This window comes from Saccopteryx leptura, chromosome 6, assembly GCF_036850995.1.
Source record: "Saccopteryx leptura isolate mSacLep1 chromosome 6, mSacLep1_pri_phased_curated, whole genome shotgun sequence".
In the NCBI taxonomy this organism is placed as follows: Eukaryota; Metazoa; Chordata; class Mammalia; order Chiroptera; family Emballonuridae; genus Saccopteryx; species Saccopteryx leptura.
In genome coordinates, this window is record NC_089508.1 from 93,385,282 (window position 1) to 93,411,532 (window position 26,251).

At 41.9% G+C, this 26,251-nt stretch overlaps 1 protein-coding gene across 1 annotated transcript; it reads left to right on the top strand.

The window, feature by feature from the left end:
* Positions 1 to 1,914: 1,914 nt before the first annotated feature.
* LOC136376086 (dehydrogenase/reductase SDR family member 4-like) lies at positions 1,915 to 8,641 on the top strand. Its single transcript, XM_066341848.1, has 8 exons — positions 1,915 to 2,054; positions 3,499 to 3,676; positions 4,006 to 4,107; positions 5,471 to 5,541; positions 7,446 to 7,491; positions 7,811 to 7,945; positions 8,274 to 8,287; positions 8,491 to 8,641. The coding sequence occupies exons 1-8, from the start codon at positions 1,915 to 1,917 to the stop codon at positions 8,639 to 8,641; spliced, it is 837 nt and encodes a 278-aa protein (XP_066197945.1).
* The last annotated feature ends 17,610 nt before the right edge of the window (positions 8,642 to 26,251 follow it).

The window sequence follows — 26,251 nt, forward strand, 5'->3', positions numbered from 1 at the left end:
TTCTGAAGGCCCTTGTCCTTGGAGGGGGATAGCTCTGAAACTCAAAATTATTGCTCAGAGTTTCTCAGTAGGAATGAACTTCAGTTACCCATAGACATAACCCACTTGACAATGTATCACTTATGGGCTAACTTCCTTTCTGTCTCACTCCTTCCAATCCCCTAACATTGTTTTCCAAGACCATCTCCAAAAAACAACTTGCTTTCGGAGTGTGGTTCTGAGGACCCAACCTAAGACACCAAGACTTCTGTCCCTTGGTCTCCTTGTAAGAAGGTGAGGGGTTTGGAATGAAAGGTGTAGGTTAACAGAAAGTTGTTGTAGACATGAGGTGCTGCTGAAACAATGACACAGGTGCCATGGGATCTTTGGGCCACTGGGCCTGAACACTGAATCCTGGGGCTCAAGAGTGGTGAAGGTACAGGCCCTATGAAAGTTATTAAAAGCAAGAGGGAGTGGCTCAGTTCTTATCTAAAGTTGGATGAGAGTCATTTGGATGAGGGGAAGCATCTTGCCTGTCACAAATGGTAACAAATTTAGTATAACTGATAAGGAGACATTTGTAGTTGCTTCAGGTAGAGAGCTTAGGGAAGAGGAGGTTGTTGAAGGAACAGGCGTTTCAGCAGATTGAGGCAGTGACAAGAGCTTTAAATCAGGATGGTTGCAGCAAGCAGCGGAAGGTTGAGGAGAAAATTCAATGCAGTTTCTTTGGAGAATAAATGTGTGAAGGAAAATATCATTTCCCATTTAGTTGGCTGTCTGTTTATTTTGTTGTCAGTTTCTCTTGCTGAGCAAAAACTTCTTAGTCTGATGTAGTCCCATTCATTTATCTTTGCCTTCACTTCTCTTGCCTTTGGAGTCAAATTCATAAAATGCTCTTTAAAACCAAGGTCCATGAGTTTAGTACCTATGTGTTCTTTTATGTACTTTATTGTTTCAGGTCTTATAATTACGTCTTTGATCCATTTTGAATTAATTTTAATACAAGGGGACAAACTGTAGTTGAGTTTCATTTTTTTGCATGTGGCTTTCCAGTTTTCCCAGCACCATTTGTTGAAGAGGCTTTCTTTTCTCCATTGTGTGTTGTATTGGCCCCTTGATCAAAAATTATTTGACCATATATATGTGGTTTTATTTCTGGGTTTTCTATTCTGTTCCATTGGTCTGAGTGTCTATTTTTCTGCCAATACCTGTTTTGATTGTCATGGCTCTATAATATAGTTTGAAGTCAGGTATTATAATGCCCCAGCTTCATTCTTTCCCTTAGGATTGCTTTGGCTATTACATAAGTGGGACATAAAAATGAGACCAAGAGACATGGACAAGAGTGTAGTGGTTACGGGGGGGGGGGGGGGAGGAGAGGGAGGGAGAGGGAAGGAGGAGGGGGAGGGGCACAAAGAAACCAGATAGAAGGTGACAGAGGACAATCTGACTTTGGGTGATGGGTATGCAACATAATTGAATGACAAGATAGCCTGGAGATGCTTTCTTTGAACATATGTATCCTGATTTATTGATGTCACCCCATTAAAATTAATAAAAATTTATTTTAAAATATGTGTGAAGGGAAGTAAAAAGGTGACTCTCAGAAGAGTACAGTGACATTCCTTGTTTGAGGGTGTGAAGGTGAATCAGGCAAGTATCACACAGGTATCTACCAGAGGCCCAGCACCATGGTGGTGTGCTTCACTATGACGGGGAGCCTGCCTGGGCAATAGGTCGTGGAAAGGACTAGAGCAGCTCCATACTTTTCTGTTAAGTTTCAAGGATGATAAGACAATATCAGAGACTTCAGTGGATCCTTTTCATGCAGCATGCATGAAGATGCAGATCCCAACTTGGGTCATGATATGACTGTCTTCCCAGGTTCTTCCCCAGCCTTGGGTCCAGGAAGAGGGAGGACAGAGAGTGACTACCATGTTCAGAGCTGTGTCGTGGGCCTTTAAGGGTCTTCACTGCCCCTCGGTCCTTCTCTCAGCAAGAATGATCAGCAAAAGCACAGATAAAAGCTGTGCCCTGGCTGGGAAGGTGGCTGTGATCACTGGGTCCACAAATGGGTGAGTGAATGGGAGTCCATGAGACCAAGAGCTGTTAGAGTCCCCATCCCAGACCAGGGATGTCCTTCTCACACATCCTTGCCTGACACCCCCACCTCATTACACAGCTCTGCTATTTACAATTAACTCCAAACCTCAGCATGTCTTCCTAAAACATCGGGTTTCTAAGTCCCAACAAAGACATAATTGAAAATAAGCTGTTTCTGCATCAGTTAGAGCTGTGTTTGATACTAGTCTCTGCTACTTATAGGCTGGGTAACCCTAAGATATTTAACTTATCATTATCAGGACAGCCCTCTCTCCCCATTTTCAGAGGAATGTTGCCAAGACCTTTAATGTCAGGGTCCAGTAAGGAAAAGTCAGAGACCTATACTCTCTCAGAGTAAGAGTTCCACTGTCTGCAGAGTGCCCACTGTCAGTAGGGCCCTGGGCAAGGTGGTGACTCACGACCAGCTATAAGACTTTTATAAATGAACCCCTACTCATCACATCTCTTCCTATGTCACTCCATTTCCAATTATCCTCTAATTGCCATAACGGACCATGGTCTGGAATGAGTCATTACTGCAGGGAAAATTCTGGTATTGAGTGCTACAGGGATTATCTACCTTTTTCCCTTTCTTGGTCATATTAGATCCTTTTATTTTAGAGCTGTTAGTAGCCCAGACTTCCAGATCTCCATGATATTTAAATCTGTGTGTCCCCAATGCCCAGCCTTTATAATAAAAAATTAGGTCAAAATTCCAAGCTGCCCAGATAGTTTGTACAAGAGAGAAAAACCTGCTTTCTCCCCTTGATCACAGGAGCTCAACAAGCCCCAGCCAAGAGTGCCTCAGACCTCTTTTAAGTAAGGAGATGGAGGGGGCAGAACGTGTTCTCAGCATCAGAGATTTTATACTGCAGAGCAGAGGAAAGCCACAAAGCTTAGAGTTAGTTCAATTTGCACCAGAGTCCTCTGGCCAAAACAAAGGCAGAAAACACTGGGCAGTGAAAGACTACAGCGTCAGCGGGCGCCCGTGGTTTACACATGTTCTGATGGAACATTACATTTTTAAAATTCCCTTTACTAAAACTGATATGGAGATGTTTTCTCTGAACATAGGTACCCTGATTTATCAATATCACTGCATTAAAATTAATAATTAAAAAATAAAGTACCAAATAGTGTAGGTAATAAAAAAACTGATATGAAAACCTTCTCATCCATAATTATAATATATCCATATACTACATATATATGATTATAATATATATACTTATGATAATTAACTGCATTAGTGTTGGTGAAGGCCTGACATAGAGTAAGCATTAATAGTTTTTATTTCCCAGGCCAAGGATTTGGAGGCAACCCTAGAACCAACAGCTGGACTCATTTTGTGTCACACATGGAGACCCCTAAAGGTGGGTGGGAGGGCTGAAACCACACAGCCACGTTTTCTCTCAGGATCGGCTTTGCCATCGCCCAGCGTCTGGCCCAGGACGGAGCCCACGTGGTGGTCAGCAGCCGGAAGCAGCAGAACGTGAACCGCGCAGTGGCAGCGCTGCAGGGGGAGGGGCTGAGCGTGACGGGCACCGCGTGCCACGTAGGGAAGGCTGAGGACCGGGAGCGGCTGGTGGCCACGGTAAGGAAATGGGGATCAGGGCATGGAGGGGTAAGTAAGAGCAGTAATAGTGGTTATTTTAAAAATATAACTTGATTGAGTAAACAAGCACAAAAATTAAGTGACTTTGGTCACTCCAGAGCCTACCATATACCTGAATAGGGACACAGATCTGGGCAGAGAGATGTTTTGAGTCTGATGAGGATAGACAGCTCTCTACCCTCACTGGTATAGTCCCCTCCTGGATTTAACCAGGAATAGCCCCAGGGACAGCAAACAGGACGCATCTCCCACTGAAAACCTCTTTTGCTCCCTGACTCCTGGTCCTTATTGTTCCCTTCTCCCCACAGGCCCTAGAACACTGTGGGAATGTTGACATCCTGGTGTCTGTGGCAGCAGTCAATCCCTTTGTGGGAAGTATTTGGTTGACCAGTGAGGAAGTCTGGGACAAGGTAAGGTCTAAGGTCACCAGGTAGGATAGGCTAATGTCATCCTCAACTTCCGTGTGACCCTCTCTCCGTCTCATCTCCCACACACCTTCCCCTCTCAGACTCACTGGCAAGAGCAAGGCCAGATGCCTGGACTCTTACTCTTAAATCCCCATCTGTGAGATGGAGGTGAGACAGTCTACACTGCAGTTTTGGTCCCCACTGTCCCTGAACTCCCAGTCTGCTGGGAAGGTCCAACACAGAACCAGGTAATCACAATAAATGTGGCACACAGAGAAGGGAATGACTCCCTTCCTTCCTAAGAATGTTTCATCCTCAAGGCAGGAACCCTGAAACCCAGCTGCACTGGTTTCCTAGGGCTGCTGTAACGAAGTGCCACTAACCCCATGGCTTACCTTGAAGTTGACTGTGCCGCAGTCCTGGAGGCCAGAAGGCATCAGCAGGCTCAGCCCCTTCTGACAGCTGTACAGAATCTGTCCCATGCCTCTCCCCAGCTACTGCTGGTTTGTTGGCAATCTTTGATGTTACTTGGCTTATAGAAGGAAGCATCTCTCCAATCACTGTCTTCATCTTCACATGGGCAGGGGGTGAGAGAGAGAGAAAGAAAGAGAGAGAGAGCGTGAGAGAGAGAGAAATTTCCCTTTTTAGGACACCATTTATTTTTAATTAGGATCCATCCTATGTATTTTTTTATTTTTTTATTTATTTATTCATTTTAGAGAGGAGAGAGAGAGGGGGAGAGAGAGAGAGAGAGAGAAAGAGAGAAGAGAGAGACAGAGAGAGAGAAGGAGGGAGGAGCTGGAAGCATCAACTCCCATATATGCTTTAACCAGGCAGGCTCAGGGTTTTGAACCGGCAAACTCAGCATTTCCAGGTCGACGCTTTATCCACTGCGCCACCACAGGTCAGGCCATCCTATGTCTTTTAATTACCTGTGCCTGCAATGACCCTATTTCTATTGGAAGTCACATTCTGAGGTATAGGGGTTATGACTTTAACATAGAAATTTGGTGGTACACATTTGATCTCATAACACTCACTTTCCCCAAACTCAACGGGTGGGTGACTCCTTAGACCCAGATAGGATATTGTTTTCCAGCTCGTGCCCTTACAGACACGGGAGACATCCTGCACTCTCCAGTTCTTCTGCCTGCAAGGTCAGGCTCATCCCCACATTCCTGCATTTTCAAGATGCCTCCCTCCACTACCTCCCCTGAGTCTAAGAAAGCCAGTACTGTCCCTACATCCTGTTGTCAGAAGCCATCACACCCATGTTCTAATGCAGTACATGTGCGAATACACTGAGAACATGCGCTGGACTGAATGTCCCCCTCCCTGACTGTCCCCTCATTTGCTCTGTTTTCAGATCCTGAATGTCAACCTGAAGGCCCCTGCCCTGCTGCTGAACCAGCTGCTGCCTCACATGGAGAAGAGGGGGTGAGACAGAGAGGGGAAAGGGAAGGATACATTTGGTGTCAAATATGGAGCAGAGGAGGTAAATGTGAGTGGAAGCTGATGTTGAGTTAGCCCTCCAGGGAGGACAGCAGGATTAGCTGAGTCAGTAACACAGAGAAGTGAGAGTCTGACTTTCAGACTCTGCATCAGCTAAACCAGGGGTCCCCAAACTTTTTACACAGTGGGCTAGTTCACTGTCCCTCAGACCGTTGGAGGGCCGGACTATAAAAAAAACTATGCACAAATCCCTATGCACACTGCACATATCTCATTTTAAAGTAAAAAAAAAAAAAAAAAACAGAAACAAATACAATATTTAAAATAAAGAACAAGATAATTTAAATCAACAAACTAACCAGTATTCCAATGGGAACTATAAGCCTGTTGTTGGCTAATGAGATGGTCAATGTGCTCCTCTCACTGAACACCAATGAAAGAGGTGCCCCTTCCGGAAGTGTGGCAGGGGCAGAAAAAATGGCCTCAGGGGGCCGCATGCGGCCCGCGGGTCATAGTTTGGGAACCCCTGAACGAAACAAACAAAAGAATTCGATTCATCAGTGTAATTCTCTCATGCCTAGAATGCTCAGGCAATCTGACAAGGGCTCTACTATAAGCAGAACAAGGAATCTATAGACAGAAAGGTCCAAGTCCCTACAGCTCTCCTACAATCAGAGCAATGTAAGTGGTCTTGCTAGAACTGTGAAAATTTGACTTCATAGTTTTAAGCCTTGTCTCTTTACATTAATACGCAATGTCTAGAGTACCCAGAAATCAGGCAAGGACTCTAATGGAAGACAGAAATAAGATGCTAATGACAGGAAGGCCCTGAGTTCCCTACTGTCCTGGAATCAGGGAACTGAAAGTGGCCTCTCAGCTGCACGCAGCAGGTCAGGGCACAAGCGTCCAGGTTCAGGCACCCCGCAGCCTGCCATCAGCAACAGTGGTAGAGTTTCTCAACTCCATGCAGCTCTTATCTCCCAACGTTCTTTGTTTTTAGACAACCACATCCTCCGTTATCTTCCCCATAGTCCCTGCTTTGTGTGAGGTACATAGAACAACCTGGAGAACCATGAGTGAGTGCAGGGAGAGGTCACAGACCAGGCTGGACAGCAGGTATTGTCAAATAATGGACAGCCTTGAATACGATCAGAAAGAATTTTGTCATTATTCTGGAGACAAAGGTGAAAATCATACGATTGTTTGGTATAATTATTTTAGCACATTTTATCTTCTTCTGTATCAAAGGAAAGCATGAAGGAAAACACTTGAGGGACAGAGAAAGCACTGAATTGACAGGCCTACACCAAACAGACACCGAGGGAAAGGGGATGAGTGTGTAGAGGGAAACAGACAGGAGTGCAGATTTCCTAGAGGACCAAACAGGACCCAGAAAGGAAACTTAGTCTACAGTATCTGCCGTGAGAGGAAACTGCGGGTAGAGTGGTGAGGTCAGAACAGGGGTCCTTAGGCCTGGTCAGTGAGGAAGCATTGAGCATCCTTGAGGGCCAGGGTTGAGAGGGGACACGAAGCTTCTGGGATTAAGAATATTACTCCTAAGCATGCCTGTTGTGGAAAACCCTCACACCAGCAGAGAGAACAATAGTCTAGAACAAAGTCAGATGTTGGCTGTATTTCATGAAAGTGTTTGTACTAGTACCCCTTAATGTACGTTGAGCATGTAAGTGTGGCATGAGAACAGAACCCTGGTCCTGGCCCTCAGGATGCTCTAGGACAGAGGAAACTGGCTGGAGGAAAGAAGGAGAGGGCTCTAACTGGCTGTAAACTTTCATGGTCCAGAGTCTCCAGTGCTTTTCATGCCCCAGCTGTGTGTATGTTCCCCATTTATATGTGACTCTATCATACTTATTTTCTCTTTCTCTTGCCAGGGGAAGCTCTGTAGTTCTGGTCTCCACAGTTAGGGTATATAGCCCAGTACACATAAGTATTCTCTTCTATGAAAAGAAAGAATAGAGGCCCATTTGCCATGAAAGTGGAGAGGCCCAGGAAGTTCCCAACACAGGCCCTTGCTGTTGGAGCACACCTACATGCACATTTGATCAAGAGGTGTCTCCGAACTTCCTACTCAGAAAGGACATGCATGGCAGCCTTTTACCCTTTCCTTATGAGATCACCAGTGGTCTCTCTCATTGCTGCTGAAGAGATATTTTTATGCACAGGCCTAGGGATGCAATTGAAGCTCCCCTCCTCAGTTTCCGTTCATGCCACCTACTTTCCTTTGTGTTGTTCACAGCAAATAGGGGCCTACAATGTCAGTAAAACAGCTATTCTGGGACTCACCAAGACCCTGTCCAAGGAGCTGGCACCAAAGAACATCCGAGTGAACTGCCTAATGCCAGGAGTCATTGACACACCTTTCAGCCAAGTGGTGAGGATGAAGGACAGCTTCTGCTCCTGCCCCACTGAGCACCAGGGTACCTTCCCTTACCAGGTCATGCCTCACAGAGACTTGCACCTGTAGACTCTTGTGTTGATGCGCTGGTCCACTGCCTTTAGGATCAGCAACAGAATCAGGACTTCAGTCCTCTGCGAGGGGCAAGCCCAGAGTGTCCCCTGGCTGCCAAGGTGTCAATATGTGGAGTTCATGTGATTCCATCTGTACGAGCACCACTAACCATTTCACTTTTCCCTTTAGTTATTTGAGAATCCAGACTTTTGGGATGTTTTATCCACATACTATAATATCCAGAGGTAAGTTGTGGGTGAGGCAGTGTCCTTACTAGATCTGGGATAATGCAACTGCAGACCTTCGTGATGAATAAAGACCATCACCACCCCTCTGCTGGCAATTACCCATTTCTCTTTCTTAGAGCTGAGGCTTGAAGAGCCACATATCTCCACTTGCAGCCCTTCTCTCATGCCCATCGGGTCTTCACTTCCCAGGAGCCCACAGGAGCCCAGGGCTCATGGGAGGCATCATCACTCTCAGCCCCACCTCCTCTCTCCATGCAGAATTGGGAAGCCTGAGGACTGTTCCGGAGTGGTGTCCTTCCTCTGCTCTCCAGATGCCAGCTACATCAACGGAGAGAGCATTGTGGTGGCCGGCTGCTCACCCCGCCTCTGAGGACATGAGCGCAGAGCTCAGGCTTGCCTCTAATTGTAGAAGCCCTCTGTGGCTCTGGAGCCACCATCCTGGGTCACCTGTATAAATGATGAGCCTGTGCTTCAACTATACACTTTAAGTTCAACATAATGAGAGTGTGAGACAATAAAAAACGTCAGAAAAGAAAGTTTACAGCATAAAACTGTCTTTAATGTTTTCACTTTTCTTTACCCCTTTTCCTGGCTGAATAGTTAGGAAACTATGACAGGCTAACAACAGCATTGTGATCAGGAGATCAGTGACCTCAGGAATGAAAGCCTAGATTACCACATTAAGGGTTAGCAACCTAGACCAAAAGACATGCTGACCAACGGTGAAGGGAGTTCAAAAAGGGTGTAGACTGAGCTCTTTTGTAGCTGTGGGCAGTTCCCTGCACCCTGACAGTTTCTCAAGCACCTGCACTTCCCCAGCACCATGGGATATTGCTTGGTTTTCCACAGACACAACCCAGAATACAAAGGAGTGAATGGGAGGAGAGGAGCCTCAAACAACAGAGGATGGGAATGGAATCAATGTCCTGCCTTCCCACCTGGTATTTCAGTATCAGGCAAGAATAGGACCCTGTGACTCACTCTGATAACCTCATGATAATGCTGACTTTTTTTTACCTTGTCTCACTTTCCCCACTTGTTTCTTACCTGGGTCATACTTATATAGGCACTGTTTTATAATAATTAAACTCTACATTTATATTTTATATACTTTTTGTATATACATTACATTTCTCTATTAAATATTAAAAATATAATAGGTGTGAATTAGGACTATGGCTTTGATTCATTGTATTATAAGTGAAAATTTTCATAATTAGAAAAAATAAATTAGGTGACATGTAAGTTAGAGGGGAGTAAATATATAGATTTAATTAGAGTATTTTAGGTTTTTATAGTGTATATGTACCAGTGAGGATCTTAGCAAGAATCCAACAGACTTTTAAACTGAGTAATTTGAGAAGGGATTAATAAAAGTATCATTTACAAAGTCATGGTCAGGGTGCAAGGAAACAGTGGGGAGCCAGCACCACCTCCAGGCCCGAAGGAACAGAGTAGGGAACAGATACAGAAACCAAAGAGGGTAGCTAGAAGGAATAGGTCGGCCGACAGGAGCCCCAGACTTAGGTAGAATCCCAGCCCTCACATTGTGACCTAGCAGAGAGGGAGTCAGGGGTATAAATACCCAACCAGAAGGAAAGGGAGTCAGTTGATCAAGCTGTATGAGTCAGTCTTCTGAGGCACAGAGCAGAGAGAGAAAGGGAGGAGATTGGCAGTGGAAGGGTAAACAGATGCTATCCAGTTAGAGCAGGAGGATGGTAAAGCTATTAATTTTTACTTTGACCGTTAAGCTAATGCATTGTAATTTCTACAGTAACCACTAAATAAAACCAGAGATATATGCCAAATTAGCACACAGAGAAAAATAAAATAAGTTTTAAAAAACTGTCGCGATACAGCCATGATGAGTCTATTACGGGGTCTTCAAACGGAAAAAGGTATGGAATTGAAATAAATGATATTTCAGGGACTTAAAGATATATATATATATATATATATATATATATATATATATATATATACACATACATACATACAGATGGGTTCAGGAGGACGCCATGGAAAACAGTCTCTACTGTTTCTTAGCCGTAACGTGCCTGCTCCCAGAATTTTTTTTTATTCATAGAAAAAATGTGGTCCATCAGCAATTCAATTAAGTTTCCAAGGCAACTCAAAGACAACCCCCACCATACCATCCAAATCTACTTTAATTAGAAACTAGCTTCCAGTCTCCTCCCGAGAACATGGGTGAGACAAATGAGAATCAGGTGTAGCTCTTTGTTAACTAGGGTGCAGCCAGCATATGGAGAGTGTACTAAATCAGGGGTGAGAGATACTTGCTATTTCCATGCTTTATTCATGGACATGGTTTATTTCATGGACATGGAATAAAGATACAGCTAGAACCTTTAACCTGACCTTTGATGGAGTGAGCCCAGAATGCATGGCTAACTTGCTCAGAGGTTGTGTTAACTACAAAAGAAAAATGGGTACAGAGTCATTTCTCAGTGCAGGCAGAACTGATGGTTTCTTCATGTCTTTGGCACAGCCTGACCCCTAAGTTTAGCTTTTCTTTGCATCTGATTTGGAGACAGCTAATACAAACATCCTTAGCCTTCATGAATTCAACTAAATAAATGTTATGAAACAACTGTGGAGTGGCCATGTTATCACACAGAGCCTTAGGTCTCAAATGTTTCTGGGCCATTGGTGAACAGGTGCCATTAAGGTTTAAGAAAATCAAGAAATGACGTCAGAGTAATGGCGGGGTAGGAAGCGATACCGATAAATCTCCCCCAAAACTCAACAAGATCTTCAACCAGAAACAGAAAAACCTATACTTGGAGCCTCCAGATGCTTCGCAATACACCCAAAGGTATGGTCGAGGGAAAAATTGGCTAAATATATAACCAAACCCCAAAGGAAATAGGGAGTAAGAAATGCTCCGCTTTCCTCACTAACCTAAACAGGGCGGCTTTCTCTGGTAACTGTGAATATAGAAACTGAGGCAGGCAAAGGGGGTGAATAGATCCAGGCCGCGGCACAAACAGCTGAACCAGGCTGTGGCACGGAGATCCAAGCCGAGGAAAAACTGATCCTGTGGCAACCCGGGCAATACAAGCTAACACTCGCGCCAAACCCAAACAAAGAAAGACAAGCGGGGCAGCCATTTTACCCTGGTCGGTGCGCAGTTAGTGGGCGAGAGATTTCTTCCTAGGCCCCGAGAGTGGGTGCCTGTGTTACCCCACGGAGAGGCAGGTTCAGAGGCCTTTCTGTGGGCCGAGGGCAGAGTCTCTGGGCAGCCCCAGCGCCCTGGGAAAGCCACGCATGGGAGGGAGTGAGAACTAATTCCAAAGGTGGAGATTTTCCGTGCTGGAGGGGGTTTCACTCAGAGGGAAACGCAGCCGGCCTCATATCCTGGTTTGCGCGCGCAGATAGTGAATGAGAGATTCCTCCGAGTGCCTCGGCAGTGCGCGCCCGTGTTATCGCACAGAGGGGCAGAGTCAGGGGCCTTTGTGTGGGCCAAAGCAGAATCTCGGGCCGCCCCAGCGCCTTGCAAAAGCCGCGCACGGGGACGGAGCAAGACTCAATTCCAACGCTGCAACTTTTCCCTGCAGTTGGGGGTTTCACTCAGAGCGTGAGACTGCTGGCCGGATATCCTGGTCTGCGCGCGCAGACAGTGAGTGAGAGTTTCCTCCAAGCGCCCCGGAAGTGGGCACCCGCCTGTGTTACCGGACAGAGTGGCAGACAGAGCCAGAGGTCTTTGAGTGGGCGGAAAGCCCGCCTGATTATGCTAGCAGCTCTGACTGACTGAACCTTACCCAGAGCTCTGTGCTGAGTGGAAATAGAGTGGGGAGTTGCCAGCTCTTTGAGCCTCTTACTATCCAGGTAGAGGCAGCAGCAACCCCATAGCTGGATTATCAGGCTACTAATTGAGGAAGGAAAGACTAGGAGAAAGGTTCCAGGAACACGGACTCTCTCACTGTCGGAGCCTGTAAATGCTAATGAGCCTCGACTGCCAACGAGACTAAAGCATAATACATGACATTGCCATAGAGACTTATCAACTGCAAACCTCTACCTGAGCGTGCCAAAGGGGCAGAACCCGGGGTACAGAGTCACCGACCAGGAAGAGGGAGAGAAAAGAAAAAGCAAGAAGATAACCTCTCAAAATCAAGAATAATCTGCAGACTTTATAACCTATCCCATTTTATTATATTTGTTCGTTTGTTTCTCTTATCTTCATTCTTGATACTTTTTTTCCTCCTCCAATTTGGCCGATTAACTCTCTGCTGGTCTTACTCTCTCCTCTCCTTGAACTACACTACCCATAAGTGTTACATCTCCCATTATCTTTTCTCTTCTCTTCCTTTCTCTCTATGAGGGTTGCACTCCAAAACCTTTAACTCTCTCTCTCTCTCTCCTTTCTTTTTTCTTCTTTTAGTGGTTCCCTCTTTTTTTCTCTCTCTCTCTTACTTTTCTCCCTCTATATTAGTTTCTTCCTTTCTCCTTTACATCTCCTCTCATTCAAACCTCAATAACAAACAAATTATCTTATCTGGGACTCAAACTTATGTTTGTGGCATTTTGGGGGGTTTTTACTTCACCTTTTTAACTCACTAGCAGTGCTCCCATCCCTGGCTCTCCATTTTATACAATAGTAATTTTTTAATTTGTCCCCCCATTTTTCCGTTTTCCTCTTATTCCTCTCATCATAACTCTTAGACAACCAACACCTAAAAGCAAATCATTTTATTCTTGACCCAAATTTTTTCCTTATTTGCTTTTTGTGGGTCCATACGCTCTTTTTTTTTTCTTTTTTTTTTTCTTTTTTCTTTTTTTTTTCCTTTTTCTTTTTTTTTTTTTTTTTTTTTTTTTTTTTTCCCCTTTATTACTTTTCCCCAATTCAGGCCCTCCATCACAGGCATTGTTTGTTATAATTCACAGTTCACCACAAGATTTTCTCAAGAAAGAGGGGAGAGGAGAGGAGAGGAAAAAAGGAAGGGGGGAATAATTTCCTTTTTAAAAAATTTTTATTTTATTTTTCTTTATTTCATTATTAATTTTTTAAAAAAACAACTCTTCGATTTTTTTTTATTATTTTTTTAACTTTTTATTCTTTATTAAATCTCATTAATACTATCAACAAAACCACCCTCAGTTGCCATTAAGGAAGAGAAAATCGAATATCATGGATACAAAAGAAAGAGAGGTAACACAGCTAGATGAGGAAAAATCTATGGAGAAAAAATTTAATATATTGGAAACCTTGGAGCTAAATGACAGAGAATTCAAGATAGGAATACTAAAAATCCTGTGAGATATACAAGAAAACACAGAAAGGCAATTTAGGGAGCTCAGAAAACAACTCAATGAACACAAAGAATATATGTCCAAGGAAATTGAAACTATAAAAACAAATCAAACAGAGATGAAAAACTCAATTCACGAGCTGAAAAACGAAGTAACAAGCTTAGCTAATAGAACAGGTCAGATAGAAGAGAGGATTAGTGAAATAGAAGACAAGCAGCTTGAGGCACAACAGAGAGAAGAAGAAAGAGACTCAAAAATTAAAAAAAAATGAGATAGCCCTACAAGAATTATCTGACTCCATCAAAAAGAATAACATAAGAATAATAGGTATATCAGAGGGAGAAGAGAGAGAAAATGGAATGGAGAACATACTCAAACAAATAATAGATGAGAACTTCCCAAGCCTGTGGAAAGAACTAAAGCCTCAAGTACAAGAAGCAAACAGAACTCCGAGTTTTCTTAACCCCAACAAACCTACTCCAAGGCATATCATAATGAAATTGACACAAACCAACAGCAAAGAAAAAATTCTCAAGGCAGCCAGGGAAAAGAAGAATACAACATATAAAGGAAGGCCCATTAGATTATCATCAGATTTCTCAGCAGAAACTCTACAAGCTAGAAGAGAGTGGACCCCAATATTTAAAGTCCTGAAAGAGAGGAACTTTCAACCACGAATACTATACCCATCAAAGCTATCCTTCAAATATGAAGGAGAAATAAAAACATTCACAGATACAGAAAAGATGAGGGAATTTATCATCAGAAAACCCCCACTCCAGGAATTACTAAAGGGGGTTCTCCAATCAGATACAAAGAACAAAAAAAAAACAGAGCCACAAGTAAAAGCTCCAAGAAGAACACAATAAAACCAAATTTAAACTGTGACAACAACAAAAAGAAAGAGGGGGAGAAGATGGAGATTAACAGTAGCAAAGGACGATGGAGTGCAAAAGTACTCACAAAATAGTTCGTTACAATGAACAGGGTAGGGACCCTTTTCATTACTCAAAGGTAACCACCATTGAAAAAAACACCACAGAAGCACATGAGATAAAAAAGATAGCAACAGTGGAAAGATGTATGGAATACAACCAAATAAAAACAAAAGATAGAAAAACGAAAGAGAAGGATCAAACAAGACACAAAACTAACAGAAAGCAAGATAGAAAGTGGCAATAGGGAACTCACAAGTATCAATAATCACACTAAATTTAAACAGATTAAACTCACCAATAAAAAGGCACAGAGTAGCAGAATGGATTAAAAAAGAAAATCCAACTGTATGCTGCCTACAGGAAACTCATCTAAGTAACAAGGATAAAAACAAATTCAAAGTGAAAGGCTGGAAAACAATACTCCAAGCAAATAACATCCAAAAAAAAGCAGGTGTAGCAATACTCATATCTGATAATGCTGACTACAAGACAGCAAAAGTACTCAGAGACATAAATGGCCATTTCATAATGGCTAAGGGGACACTGAATCAAGAAGACATAACAATTCTTAATATATATGCACCAAACCAAGGAGCACCAAAATATATAAGACAGCTACTTATTGATCTTAAAACAAAAACTGACAAAAATACAATCATACTTGGAGACCTCAATACACTGCTGACGGCTCTAGATCGGTCATCCAAACAGAGAATCAACAAAGACATAGTGGCCTTAAACAAAACACTAGAGCACCTGGATATGATAGACATCTACAGGACATTTCATCCCAAAGTGACTGAGTATATATTTTTCTCCAGTGTACATGGATCATTCTCAAGAATTGACCATATGTTGGGCCACAAAAACAACATCAGCAAATTCAGAAAAATCGAAGTTGTACCAAGCATATTTTCTGATCATAAAGCCTTGAAACTAGAATTCAACTGCAAAAAAGAGGAAAAAAATCCCACAAAAATGTGGAAACTAAACAACATACTTTTAAAAAATGAATGGGTCAAAGAAGAAATAAGTGCAGAGATCAAAAGATATATACAGATTAATGAAAATGACAATACGACATATCAGAATCTATGGGATGCAGCAAAAGCAGTGATAAGAGGGAAGTTCATATCACTTCAGGCCTATATGAACAAACAAGAGAGAGCCCAAGTGAACCACTTAACTTCCCACCTTAAGGAACTAGAAAAAGAAGAACAAAGACAACCCAAAACCAGCCGAAGAAAGGAGATAATAAAAATCAGAGCAGAAATAAATGAATTAGAGAACAGAAAAACTATAGAAAAAATTAATAGAACAAGGAGCTGGTTCTTTGAAAAGATCAACAAAATGGACAAACCCTTGGCAAGACTTACCAAGGAAAAAAGAGAAAGAACTCATATAAACAAAATCCAAAATGAAAGAGGAGAAATCACCACGGACACCGTAGATATACAAAGAATTATTGTAGAATACTATGAAAAACTTTATGCCACTAAATTCAACAACCTAGAAGAAATGGATAAATTCCTAGAACAATACAACCTTCCTAGACTGAGTCAAGAAGAAGCAGAAAGCCTAAACAGACCTATCAGTAGAGAAGAAATAGAAAAAACCCTTAAAAACCTCCCCAAAAATAAAAGTCCAGGCCCTGATGGCTATACCAGCGAATTTTATCAAACATTCAAAGAAGACTTGGTTCCTATTCTACTCAAAGTCTTCCAAAAAATTGAAGAAGAAACAATACTTCCAAACACATTTTATGAGGCCAACATAACCCTCATACCAAAACCAGGCAAGGATGGCACAAAAAAAGAAAACTACAGACCAATATCTCTAATGAATACAGATGCTAAAATACTAAACAAAATACTAGCAAATCGAATACAACAACATATTAAAGAAATAATACATCATGATCAAGTGGGATTCATCCCAGAATCTCAAGGATGGTTCAACATACGTAAAACGGTTAATGTAATACACCATATCAACAAAACAAAGAACAAAAACCACATGATCTTATCAATAGACGCAGAAAAGGCTTTCGATAAAATACAACACAATTTTATGTTTAAGACTCTCAACAAAATGGGTATAGATGGAAAATATCTCAACATGATAAAGGCCATATATGATAAACCATCAGCTAACATCATATTAAATGGCACTAAACTGAAGGCTTTCCCCCTTAAATCAGGAACAAGACAGGGTTGTCCACTCTCTCCACTCTTATTTAATGTGGTACTAGAGGTTCTAGCCAGAGCAATCAGACAAGACAAAGAAATAAAAGGCATCCATATTGGAAAAGAAGAAGTAAAGGTATCACTTTTTGCAGATGATATGATCCTATACATCGAAAACCCCAAAGAATCCACAAAAAGACTACTAGAAACAATAAGCCAATACAGTAAGGTCGCAGGATACAAAATTAACATACAGAAGTCAATAGCCTTTCTATATGCCAACAATGAAACAACTGAGAACGAACTCAAAAGAATAATCCCCTTCACGATTGCAACAAAAAAAATAAAATACTTAGGAATAAACATAACAAAGAATGTAAAGAACTTATATAATGAAAACTATAAACCATTCTTAAGGGAAATCGAAAAAGATATAATGAGATGGAAGAATATACCTTGTTCTTGGCTAGGAAGAATAAATATAATCAAGATGGCTATATTACCCAAAGCAATATACAAATTTAATGCAATTCCCATCAAACTTCCAATGACGTTTTTTAAAGAAATAGAGCAAAAAATCATCAGATTTATATGGAACTATAAAAAACCCCGAATAGCCAAAGCAATCCTAAAGAAAAAGAATGAAGCTGGGGGCATTACAATACCTGACTTCAAACTATATTATAGGGCCATGACAATCAAAACAGCATGGTATTGGCAGAAAAATAGACACTCAGACCAATGGAACAGAATAGAAAGTCCAGAAATAAAACCACAAATATATAGTCAAATAATTTTTGATAAACGGGCCAACAACACACAATGGAGAAAAGAAAGCCTCTTCAATAAATGGTGCTGGGAAAACTGGAAAGCCACATGCAAAAGAATGAAACTGGACTACAGTCTCTCCCCCTGTACAAAAATTAACTCAAAATGGATCAAAGATCTAAACATAAGACCTGAAACAATTAAGTACATAGAAGAAGACATAGGTACTCAACTCATGGACCTGGGTTTTAAAGAGCATTTTATGAATTTGACTCCAATGGCAAGAGAAGTGAAGGCAAAAATTAATGAATGGGACTACATCAGACTAAGAAGTGTTTGCTCAGCAAGAGAAACTGATAACCAAATAAACAGAAAGCCAACTAAATGGGAAATGATTTTTTCAAACAACAGCTCAGATAAGGGCCTAATATCCAAAATATACAAAGAACTCATAAAACTCAACAACAAACAAACAAACAATCCAATAAAAAAATGGGAAGAGGATATGAATAGACACTCCTCCCAGGAAGAAATACAAATGGCCAACAGATATATGAAAAGATGCTCATCTTCTTTAGCTATTAGAGAAATGCAAATCAAAACAGCAATGAGATACCACCTCACACCTGTTCGATTAGCTGTTATTAGCAAGACAGGTAATAGCAAATGTTGGAGAGGCTGTGGAGAAAAAGGAACCCTCATACACTGTTGGTGGGAATGTAAAGTAGTACAACCATTATGGAAGAAAGTATGGTGGTTCCTCAAAAAACTGAAAATAGAACTACCTTATGACCCAGCAATCCCTCTACTGGGTATATATCCCAAAAACTCAGAAACATTGATACGTAAAGACACATGCAGCCCCATGTTTATTGCAGCATTGTTCACAGTGGCCAGGACATGGAAACAACCAAAAAGCCCATCGATAGATGACTGGATAAAGAAGATGTGGCACATATACACTATGGAATACTACTCAGCCATAAGAAATGATGACATCGGAACATTTACAGCAAAATGGTGGGATCTTGATAACATGATACGAAGTGAAATAAGTAAATCAGAAAAAAACAGGAACTGTATTATTTCATACGTAGGTGGGACATAATAGTGAAACTAAGAGACATTGATAAGAGTGTGGTGGTTATGGGGGGGAGGGGGGAATGGGAGAGGGAAAGGGTGTGGGGAGGGGAACAAAGAAAACAAGATAGAAGGTGACAGAGGACAATCTGACTTTGGGTGGTGGGTATGCAACATAATTGAACAACAAGATAACCTGGACTTGTTATCTTTGAATATATGTATCCTGATTTATTGATGTCACCCCATTAAAAAAATAAAATTATTTAAAAAAAAAAAAAAAAAGAAAATCAAGAAAGCTGGGACAACATGATGGGGAGGGAGACTGATCAGCAAGGGCACCTGAAAACTCAAAGTAGTTGCAATTACTATGGTCATTGACACCTCTGCATGAGTATAACAGAGACTGACCAGCTCAGTGCTCCAATCCAATTTTTTTGCATGTGGACAAAGAAAGCCACCTTGACAATTAAGTTGAAGCTACATAATAATTTCTGTCTGTGCCTGGCCCCTAAAATTTCCCTCAAGAACCTTGACTCACTCTTTCTCCCAATTTGCATGGTTGTAAGTAAAAGATTCTGAAGGGATGAAGTTTATAAGATATAAGCAGCCAAAGTCCCTGACTTTCTACTCTAAGAAAAGCTGCCCAAAAGAGACACAAAGCCTGCATTGGACTGTGACACAAACAATTCTTACTGAGATAACTCAGTGAGATCTGGGAATTCTTATTAACCAGAATAGCTTAGCATGTCTTACCATTGAGCAAGTGTGGATTGGGGAGGGTCAAGTAGCTACTTTCCCACTTCTGGAAATGACCTCAAGCATAAATAGACTTCTTGAAGGCCAGAATAAAAGGAAGCAATTGGACTCCCTATGCAGGTCTTAGTCAGAGGCAGGATCCTCTTCATGGCCTATAGTCTCCTTGGTAATTATCATTGGGATGGCCATACTTTCTCTTCCTGGGAAAATCCCTCCTATTCACAGGGCTATTTGCTCTCTAGTTCATCTCTCTGGTAGATGGAGACACCACCTACTACCAACAACGGGAGGAAGAACAGCTTTAGGGGAAAAGCAAATGCAGAAACTCTAATACCATAATAATACAATGGAAAATGATCCACCAGGGCACAGTAGCTAGGAAGTCTATTTCTGTAAGAGTTGAGATATAGGTAATTAGTAGTACATTTGTTTTAGATTCTCTCTTGACTTCTCCAAGACCCTTCTAAGAAATGTGGTGAGGAACTTATGTTTCAGGAGGCTTATTGGACACATGTGGGAGGAATCCAGAGATTAAGAAAGAAGACAGACAGGCTGAATCATTCAGCCTCCTGGCGGAATGCAGAGATCTAGAAGAAGGCAGGTAGTTCATTATCTATCTCAAGAGCAGAGCACACAGACTTTCCTTAGAAGGACACCCCACCACCCCTTGCTTACATGACTAACTACACAGGTTTTGTCCTTGGCACTATTATTAACAACCTCTGAATCATATAAAAAGGGCCAGCAGAAGGAGAGTGTTAAGGAGACTGTAAGGTTGAAGCCCTCTGCCTTTATGGTTCGCTAGCAATTTGACTAAAAATACACATTCACTTCCATGATCATCTCTATGTATTGGCTTCATAGAGATGAGCAGCATCTGCTCTAGCTTTGTCTTGGTATCAATTTCTGGTGACCATGTTGAGATGACTGTAGGACCTCTGGTAAGTTCCTCTTGGTGGAGTTCTGCATGCTGCTCAGATAGAAAACATGAATTTCCCTGCAGCTGCTGAAGACATATTTACTTTGAGAAATCTAACCATCTCCACCTCCCAGCTTCCTCTGTCACCATTGCTTGAGTCTGAACTAAGAATTGTCTTTCTGGTCTGCTCTGGTTGCACACTAATTCCCAATTGTGAGGCATCATATAAAAATTACAGGTGTCTCTCTGTGTTTCTGGTTTCTGAATTCAGTAAATTAGAGTACCTTTCTGGTTACAGAGCCCTGTCTGGTAGAATGGGAGGCACTGCCTCCATTCCTGGTGACGGTCCATTAGAACAAATTCTGGCTGATTAGTCTACTTATACTTATAAGTCTATGAAATGATATAAGTCTATGAAGTTAGGAAAACCCAAGTGTGGCTCCTACAGGTCTGAATTAATTTTTGCATGCAAAATAAGGAAATGTCATCTCTAAAACTAAATAAATGGGAAGCATTTGGACTATAATTACTTAATAGAATAGTCTCATTCTTGTATTTATACTGGGCATTGTTGCTTTGAAATTGGAATAGTTAAGGAGCACTCATTTATATTTAAAGTAAATGGAACTTTAGATTTTGAACTTGTTTCTTTGTTTTTATATTCTGTGAGGTCTGGCAATACTAATTGTTATGCTCTATGTTTGTTTTTTTCAGTATTAGAAGGACCAAATAGCAGCCATACTATTACATTTTATTAGGTTTTATTCATGCATACCAGTTAATGTGAGAGATGATTCTAAGACTATTGTCTCAGTCCCTTTCTCTGCAGGATTCAGTTTACAAATACCTGTTTGTTTGAACTTTGTCTTTGTTTTGGATTTTGTTTAGGTTTTAAAATAGGCAGCTTGGTCTCAGTTCCACCAGAGAGTCCATTAAACTGACTGGTAAACTTACAGCTACAAGTCATGACTAATCAAAATTGTGTTGTAAAAAAAAAAATTGTGTTGTACACCAACTTTCATGTTGTTTATAATGAGGATTCTACTCAGAAAAAATATAAATTAATGATTTAAAGTGAGAGAAAGATCTCACTCTTACTCACTACTAGACAGTAAAACTCACGAATAGAAAAAAAAAAAGAAGAGGGGGGGAAAGGTGTCTTAAATATCTTAGAGACTTCTTCTGAAGGTCCAGGAATAATAGGTACATTAATGCCACCCCAAACCTTGTGCAAGCTGTAAGAGTAGAAAGGGTGATAGCACAAACTCCATATGAAGGGGAAAATGTGTCACTTTTAAAAACAAACACCTCCCAGCAACCCATACCTAATATCTCCTTTTTCTCCTCTATAGCCTCCTTTTAAAGTTGTCAGGATAAGTAAAAATTTTGTTTTCTCTACAACTAATAATACTGTTTATATGTAAGCAAAATATAAAATTATCTCAAATGTTTTTTTAGAATCAGGTGATCTGGGAAAGCACTGATATTACTACTGGTTTACTACTGCCTTTTAAAGTCATTAATGAAAATATGAATTTGTTTTGCCTGGGTTTAAAAAGATTCCTGTTATTTCTGTTAATAGTCTTTCAAATATGATTGTGTTAATTGTGAAAGAATCTGTTTTAAAAAAGTTATAAAATGTGTTCATAAAAAGAATCTAGGGAGACAACAAGATGGTGATGGAGCAGGCAGACATACCAACTTCCACCTCCCAGAACCAAAGTGGATTACAACTTAATTTTAAGAACCATCTTCTGGAAAAACCAACCTTGGACTAAACTAAGAGGACTCTTCAACTAAGGAACACTGAAGAAGCCACACTGAGACTGGTAAAAAAAGTAGAAACACGGAGAGGGCTGCTCAGCTACCCGGAGTGAATGGCAGCCAGGAGAGACTCCCATGGCAGGAAGTGAGTTTAGCAGAGAGGGGAGGGTCCTGAGTCCCAGGAACAAAGCCCCAGCCTGCAGTCCCAGAGCCTAGCAGAGGCGTATGGACAGTATTTAGCTGGAAACAAGCCAGGATACTGTTTGTGAGAAAGAGACTGATTTCTCAGACCCAGGATTCTTCTTAAAGGGACCGCGCAGAAAACCTCTTTCACAACCACTCACCCGGGGCTCCAGGGGATGGGGAGAGAGGAGAGGACCAGAGCAGTGGGAAGAGAGTGTAATCTAGGAGGCACAGGGAGGAACACTTTGAGAGACAGCCACTCTAACCCCTGGGACGAGTCACTCCCCAAATCTGAAGTGAATATTTCCCCTGGAAACAGCAATACCAGCAAAGGGAAGCGGGACACCAGCCAAACAAGCTCTCCCACGGCACTCAAAGCAGAGTCACTTAGAAGGAGGGAAGTTTCGGGACTACAGTAGTAAGTCTTAGGGTCAGAGCTGCAGCACCCCCACCCACACAGCTGAGGGCTCGCCAGAGGGCGGGCGGCGGTGGGACATGGAAGGGTGGTGCTGTCGGCAAGGGCAGACGTCGGCTGGCCACCACTGAGGCCCAGGTGTGAGCTTGGTGTTGCCAGGCTGGGGAGGAGGGGACACGTGAAAGTGGTCAAGCCCACCTGCGGGCCTCCTGCAATTAAGCCTGTGGGGGAAGGGCAGGAGCCCTGGAAGGGGTGGAGACCCGCCCTTGAGCAAGGGTGCAGGAGCACAGCCTCGCCCCGCCCACAGAACCAAGGCTTGTGGCCTGACATGGAAGCCGGCTCCTCCCAGGCATGTGTGTGTGGGGGGGAGGACGAAAGCCCAGAACAGGTGGAGTCCTGCGACTGAGTGTGAGCATGCAGCCCCACCCAGCCCGTGGAGCAAAGGCTTGCAGCCATCCCGCGAGTGGGCTCCTCCTGCAGAGGCGGGTGAAAGCCTGGAATCAGGCAGAGACCCACAGCTGAGCAAAGGTGCTCACCCCTGCCCTCAGGGCCGAGCATAACAACATCCACAAGGGCAGGGCAAAGGCCAAGGCCACCGAGGCTTGTACACCTGAGCACGTGATCACAGTCCCTCCGATGAAGGAGAGGTGGAAATCACAGCAACAGTCCCAGTGGGCTGGCACCGGCAACGCCCATTCCTGAATGCCCTAGGCAGCAGCCGCAGAGGGGTGGTGGGCCTACAGGCAGACCACACCTAGGGAACACAGAGGCCACACCCAGTGGATTCCAGTGGCCAAAACAAAAGGAGAAGGCAGAGAAATGCAACACAAATGAATCAAGAGAAATCCCCAGAAAAGGACCTGAATGAGTTAGATATAACCAAATACCAGACACAGAGCTTAAAATAATGATTGTTAGGATGTTCAAAGATCTTAAAACAACAATAGATGGACATTATGAATACCTAAATAAAGAGATAGCAAGTATAAAAAAGGACACTGAAATAATAAAAAATAATCACTAAGAAATGACAAATACAATAACAGAAATGAAGAACACAATGGAAGGAATTAAGAGCAGAATGGATGAAGCTGAGAATCGAATCAGCGAGTTAGAGGACACGATAAATGAAAGCACGGAAGCAGAGCAGAAAAAAGAAAAGAGATTCAAAAAGTCTCAGGAAACTCTAAGAGAGCTCTGTGACAACATGAAGACAAATAACATCCGCATCACAGGGGTTTCCTGAAGAAGAAGAGAGAGAACAAGGGATAGAGACTTTGTTCAAACATTATATAGCTGAAAACTTCCCTAAGTTAAGGTAGGAAAACGTCTCACAAGTTCAAGGAGCACAGAGAACTCCATTAAAGAGAAACCCAAAGAAAGCTACAAAGAGACACATCATAATTAAAATACCAAAGCTAAGTGATAAAGAAAAAATATTAAAAGCTACTAGAGAAAAAGAGTTATCACCTACAAAGAGCCCCCATAAGGATGATTTCCGACTTCTCAACAGGAACACTGAGGCCAGAAGGGAATGGCAAGAAATATTAAAAGTAATGCAGAACAAGAGCTTACAACCAAGACTACTTTATCCAGCAAGGCTATCATTTAAAATTGAAGGAGAAATAAAAAGCTTTCCAAACAAAAAAAAACTCAAGGAATTCACTACAACCATATCAATGCTGCAAGAAATGTTAAGGGGCCTGTTGTAAACAGATCAAAAGGGAAAGAGAATATAGCAAACTAGATCCAACAATATATGAAAAAAATCATACTCCATGATCAAGTGAGATTTATTCTTGGGAGGCAAGGCTGGTACAATATTTGCAAATCAATCAATGTGATTCATCACATAAACAAAATGAAGGAGAAAAACCACATGATAATATAAATAGATGCAGAAAAAGCATTTGATAAAATCCAACACCCATTCATGATCAAAACTCTCAGCAAAGTGGGAATACAGGGAACATACCTCAACATGATAAAGGCCATCTATGACAAACCCACAGCCAACATCATACTCGTTGGGCAAAAATTAAAAGCAATCCCCTAAAGATCAGGAACAAAGCAGGGGTGCCCCTTTCACCACTCTTATTCAACATAGTTCTGGAAGTCCTAGCCACAGCAATCAGACAAGAAGAAGAAATGAAAGGCATCCAAATTGGAAAAGAAGAAGTAAAATTATCATTATTTGCAGATGATATGATATTGTATATAGAAAACCCTAAAGTCTCAGTCAAAAAACTACTGGACCTGATAAATGAATTCAGCAAGGTGGCAGTAGATAAAATTAATACTCAGAAATCAGAGGCATTTTTATACACTAACAATAAACAGTCAGAAAGAGAAATTAAGGAAGCAATCCCCTTCACCATTGCAACTAAAAAAATAAAGTACCTAGAAATAAATTTAACCAGGGAGATTAAAGACTTGTACTTGGAAAATTATAAAACATTGATAAAAGAAATCAGGGAAGATACAAACAAGTGGAAGCATATACCGTGCTCATGGTTAGGAAAAATAAACGTCATTAAAATGTCTATATTACCCAAAGCAATTTATAAATTCAATGCAATACCAATTAAAATACCAAGGACTTACTTCAAAGATATAGAACACATATTCCAAAAATTTATATGGAAACAAAAGAGAACACAATAGCCTTAGCAATCTTGAAAAGGAAGAATAAAGTGAGAGGTATCACACTTCCGGATATCAAGTTATACTACAAGACCTCTGTACTCAAAACAGCCTGGTACTGGCATGAGAACAGGCATATAGATCAATGGAACAGAACAGAGAACCCAGAAATAAACCCACACTTTTATGGACAACTGATATTTGACAAAGGAGGTAAGAGCATACATTGGAGTAAAGACAGCCTCTTCAACAAATGGTGTTTGGAAAATTGGAAAGCTACCTGCAAAAAAATGAAACTAGACTACCAACTTACACCATTCACAAAAATAAACTCAAAGTGGATAGGCCCTGGCCGCGGTAGAGCGTCGGCCTGGCGTGCGGGGAACCCGGGTTCGATTCCCGGCCAGGGCACACCAGGAGAAGCGCCCATTTGCTTCTCCACCCCCGCCCCCCCCCCTCCTTCCTCTCTGTCTCTCTCTTCCCCTCCCGCAGCCAGGGCTCCATTGGAGCAAAAGATGGCCCGGGCGCTGGGGATGGCTCCTTGGCCTCTGCCCCAGGTGCTAGAGTGGCTCTGGTCGCGGCAGAGTGACGCCCCGGAGGGGCAGAGCATCGCCCCCTGGTGGGCAGAGCGTCGCCCCTGGTGGGCGTGCCGGGTGGATCCCAGTCGGGCGCATGCGGGAGTCTGTCTGACTGTCTCTCCCCGTTTCCAGCTTCAGAAAAATACAAAATAAATAAATAAATAAATAAATAAATAAATAAAAAATAAACTCAAAGTGGATAAAAGACTTAAATGTAAGCTGTAAAAGCATAAGCATCTTAGAAGAAAACATAGGCAGTAAGCTCTCTGACATCTCTCGCAGCAATATATTTGCCGATTTATCTCCACGGGCAAGTGAAATAAAGGACAGGATAAACAAATGGGACTATATCAAACTAAAAAGCTGCTGCACAGCTAAAGACAGTAAGAACAGAATAAAAAGACAAACTACACAATGGAAGAATATATTTGACAATACGTCTGATAAGGGGTTAATAACCAAAATTTATAAAG